Below are 4,400 nucleotides of genomic sequence, written 5' to 3'. Positions count from 1 at the left end.
AAGAAAATCAGCTATATCTAGTGATTATGTTGTGTATCTTCAAGAAACAGACTACAACATTGGAGCCGAAAATGATCCTGAAACGTTTTTACAAGCCATGAGTTCTAAGGAATCGGACTTGTGGCATAATGCCATGAGAGATGAGATGGATTCTATGGCATCAAATCGAGTCTGGGATCTCGTTGAGTTGCCTAATGGTGTAAAATCCATTGGATGTAAATGGGTTTTCAAAACAAAGAAAGACTCACAAGGTAACATTGAGAGACATAAGACAAGACTCATTGTCAAAGGGTTCACTCAGATGGAGGGAATTGACTATACAGAAACATTTTCTCTTGTATATAAAAAAGATTCTCTCCGAGTAATTATGGCATTGGAAGCTCATTTTGATTTTGAGTTACAATAAATAGATGTGAAAATGACATTCCTTAATGGTGATCTAGAGGAAGAGGTTTACATGAAACAACTAGAAGTATTCTTCTCTAGTGATGTTGAGCACTTGGTGCAAGTACGGTTTGAAACAAGCCTCCCGACACTGGTATTTGAAATTTCATGAAGTTATTACTTCATTTGGTTTTGAAGAAAACGCCATGGATCAATGTTTATACCAGAATGTTAGTAAGAGTAAAATTTGTTTTCTTGTACTGTATGTGGATGATATATTACTTGCAACCAATGATAGGGTTTTACTTTATGAGGTGAAATAATTCCTCTCCAAAAACTTTGATATAAAGGATGTGGATGAGACATCTTATCTCATTGGCATTAAGATCCATAAGGACAGATCTTGATGTATTTTGGGTTTGTCTCAAGAGACCTATATCAATAAAGTTCTAGAGAGATTTCACATGAAGAATTGTTCACCAAGTATAGCAGTGAAGGGTGATAGATTCTAGATTCGATTTGAGTCAGTGCCCGAAAAATAATTTTGAGCGGGAACACATGAAGAACACTCCATATGCTTCAGCTGTTGGAAGCCTTATGTATGCTCAGGTTTGTACCATACCTGACATAGCATTTGTTGTTGGAGTGTTGAGAAGATATCATAGCAATCCAGGTATAGACCACTAGAAAGCTGCAAAGAAAGTAATGAGATATCTTCAAGGTACAAAGGACTACATGCTCATGTACAAACGAACTAATAATTTGGAGGTGATTGGCTACTCCGATTCAGACTAAACTGGCTGCATTGACTCAAGAAAATCAACATCTGATTATATTTTCATGCTAGCTGGTGGAGCTGTTTCTTGGAGAAGCGCTAAGCAGACCTTGACTGCAGCTGAATTGGTATCCTGTTTTGAGGCTACCTCACATGGTGTATGGTTGAAGAGTTTCATATCTGAGCTTAGAGTCGTGGACTCTATTTCAAGACCATTAAAGTTGTACTGTGACAACTCAGCTGCAGTATTTATGACTAAGAACAATAAGAGTGGAAGTTGAAGTAAACACATCGACATTAAATACTTAGCCATAAGAGAACGTGTTAAGGAAAAGAAAGTGGTCATTGAACACGTTAGCACTGAGTTGGTGATTGCTGATCCTTTGACTAAAGGCATGCCACCAAAGAATTTTAAGGATCATGTAGTACGAATGAGACTTGGTTCCATAATGTGATTTACATTGTACGAACATTTATTGTTTTAATGAAACTCTTAATTTAGTTGATGTTTTCTCATATGGTTTTGTGCGCATATTTATTCATTCGTTTATTTTGAGAAATCTCATTTGGTTTGGACTTGGAATAGACATATTGTTTATTCATTAAGTTGTATGGGCTAGTGTTGAGAGACTTGATATAGTGTAATACATGGAAGATAATACTCACTATAAGAGGACTTATCGCCATGATTCAAATATGCTGCTTCTTTATATGGTGTGTGTTGGACTATATGGACCAAGTGGGAGAATGTTGGGATTTTTTCAATACCTATTGGAATTCCCAAATTAATTTCAATACCCATTGGAATTTCCAAATCAATTAAAACTCTATTTTAATTTTAACAATCGTTGGAATTCTTTGGTGTTTTTAAGAGAAATAAATTTCAGAATGTGGTTCATATAGTGTCTAAGTTCAACACGTGAATTTAGTAACATTCCATAAGGTGCTCACATCTATTGAACTCTGTGATGGGCAGAGCACTATAAATTAGATCTTATGTTTGTTGTTTTGGTCCCTAATCTTGCTCCTCTTTATTTTATTTGCACCATCGGGTTGTGAGTGAGAAAAGCTTAGAAGATCTGTAACAAAAAAATTGTCGTGTGAGTTGTGAGTGTCGACTATGTTCGTATAAGTTATGGCTGGAGGTATGTATGATCCTATCTCGCTTCCGCTTATCGATTCAAATATGTTTGTAGATCGAATAAAGTTGTAAAATATATTACAGATCAAAGTGTAAAGAATGAGAGCCCTTTTTTTAAAAAAAAGAAAGAATTTCTGTGTAGTTTTGGTAATATTTTTTTGTAACTTATAAAGTAAGGAGGTAGAAATTTTAAGCTTATTGGTCTTGAGAGGTGTGCAAATGATGATGTGCCTGAATTAGAAAAATGATGAATGATCATTCGAAAAATTTTACCCTCCTAGTCTTTGGGTAGTTCTTATAAAGTCTTTGTGCTAACATTGGTTAAATATTCAAAAGTTTTTTTGCCATTATGTGCGACATGTTTTTTTTAATTGCTTGTTTTGATGTCTTTTTCTTAACCCCTCATTCTCTTAGGCTTCGGGCAATAATGAATGTCATGAGGATAAGAATGATGTATATGTAACCTAACAACAATGGCCAGTCATTCTCAATCCGACTTGTGTTTTTCTATGTTTTATTGGTGTTATGCATCACTTATATGATGTTTCACTTGGGCTTTTGATAATTCTAATTTTTGTCCATGCATACAATGAAGCCTTTTATATGCGAACTTAGTCTCATTTAGTCAGTAAAATAAAAATAAGAATAAGAATAAAAATAAAAATAAAAATAAAATGGATGACAGCATTTAAATTTGATTGATAAACTTATAGAAATGTTTTCTATTTTGTTTTAATAATTAGTGCTGTAATATTAATTCTTGTGGAAAGTATTTTGAGCCCAAACAAGCATAATTATACACGCCAATTTACACTTACACGTGCGCCGAAGTAATATTAAAAGCACTTTGGAGCCAAAATTTTACCTAGTTGCAGGAAAAGACAAGCTAGTGGGCTTGATAGAATAAAAGTAGTATTATACTCAGCAAACATGAAACTCTAGAAATTAGAGAATTGACTATTTTCCTCTTAAAATTGACAAAAGAAGCCATTCTATTATCTTGAAATTGTAAACACAATTAAGAAAACATATCACCTTCGTCGGATAGCTCCCACTTTCATAAAATAATAATAAATCATTACCCAACCTTCCTTGCACTTGGGATTTTCTAAGGAAACCAAACCATTCACATCCTTCTTGTACATTAAAGAACTTCTAGAGAGTCAACAAATCCAGAAGTTAAATAAAAAACAAACTGAAGGAACTCTTGAACACACACTTACATCTACATTAAATAATCTTCTGCTTAGTTCAGATTAGCAAAAATATGCTTTGATTTAATTAAATCTATTATATATTTATCGCAAAATTAATCTAAGAAGTCTAATATTCATACCAACTAAATTTAAAGATATAAAAGAGTCTCCTCACAAGTAATTACAAGGTGATAAGCTGATAAGAAACTAAGTACTGCATGCAATTCAATCATAGAAAGTACTAGAGAGATGATCATAATAAGAACTGTCCTAGCTATATTAGATTAATTGCCAGCCAGCTAGAACAAAAACTAGCAAGTAGTGCATAAACAATCATTAACTAATATAAAAGTAGCTAGAGATTAGAAGAAAAAAAAAAGGATCATTTCTACGCATATATAAAACTGGCTAGATGGCTAGTTTGATATCATCAAGCACTCATGTATCATACGAAATATGATCACATGAGCAAGCTCCTGATAATGTCTTCCAGATCAGTGTCCTGAAGAAGCTCAGAAAGCCTCTCGCTGAGTCCGTCGACTTCCTTATGCAAGCTTCTTATATAATTGCATGTCTCCTCCAACACTCTTGATACCGATGCCTGCACCATTCATTACACAATTCATCACTTAAGGTTTTCTCAAACAATACTTTTATTTAACACTTTCTTAGCTAGATAATAATATAGGCAAGGATGGTTCGTACGTGGAACATTATTTAAACCTAATGTATATGTTATGTTAAATTACAGAAAATATTAAGAACGGTTATTTAGAAATGTGAATGATGGTGTAGATCTTTTTCATAACAAACGTTCCAAAGTATACACTGTCAACAGCACAGATCAAAAAACATTTCACCTATATTTTATTTTTGTTTATTATTACTAACCTTAATATATATA

The 4,400-nt window shown here is 33.4% G+C and overlaps 1 protein-coding gene across 1 annotated transcript in view; it reads right to left on the bottom strand.

Moving 5' to 3' along the window:
* Window positions 1-3,956: 3,956 nt before the first annotated feature.
* LOC110024966 (transcription factor ILI6-like) overlaps window positions 3,957-4,400 on the bottom strand; it is a 1,040-nt gene continuing 596 nt past the window's right edge. Inside the window, exon 3 of the mRNA XM_020725175.1 lies at window positions 3,957-4,097. Within this exon, the coding sequence (XP_020580834.1) occupies window positions 3,957-4,097 (141 nt within the window). The remainder of the gene's footprint in view (window positions 4,098-4,400) is intronic.

This window comes from Phalaenopsis equestris, unplaced genomic scaffold (assembly GCF_001263595.1).
Source record: "Phalaenopsis equestris unplaced genomic scaffold, ASM126359v1 Scaffold000287, whole genome shotgun sequence".
In the NCBI taxonomy this organism is placed as follows: domain Eukaryota; kingdom Viridiplantae; phylum Streptophyta; class Magnoliopsida; order Asparagales; family Orchidaceae; genus Phalaenopsis; species Phalaenopsis equestris.
This window is presented reverse-complemented; position numbering and strand designations above follow the sequence as displayed.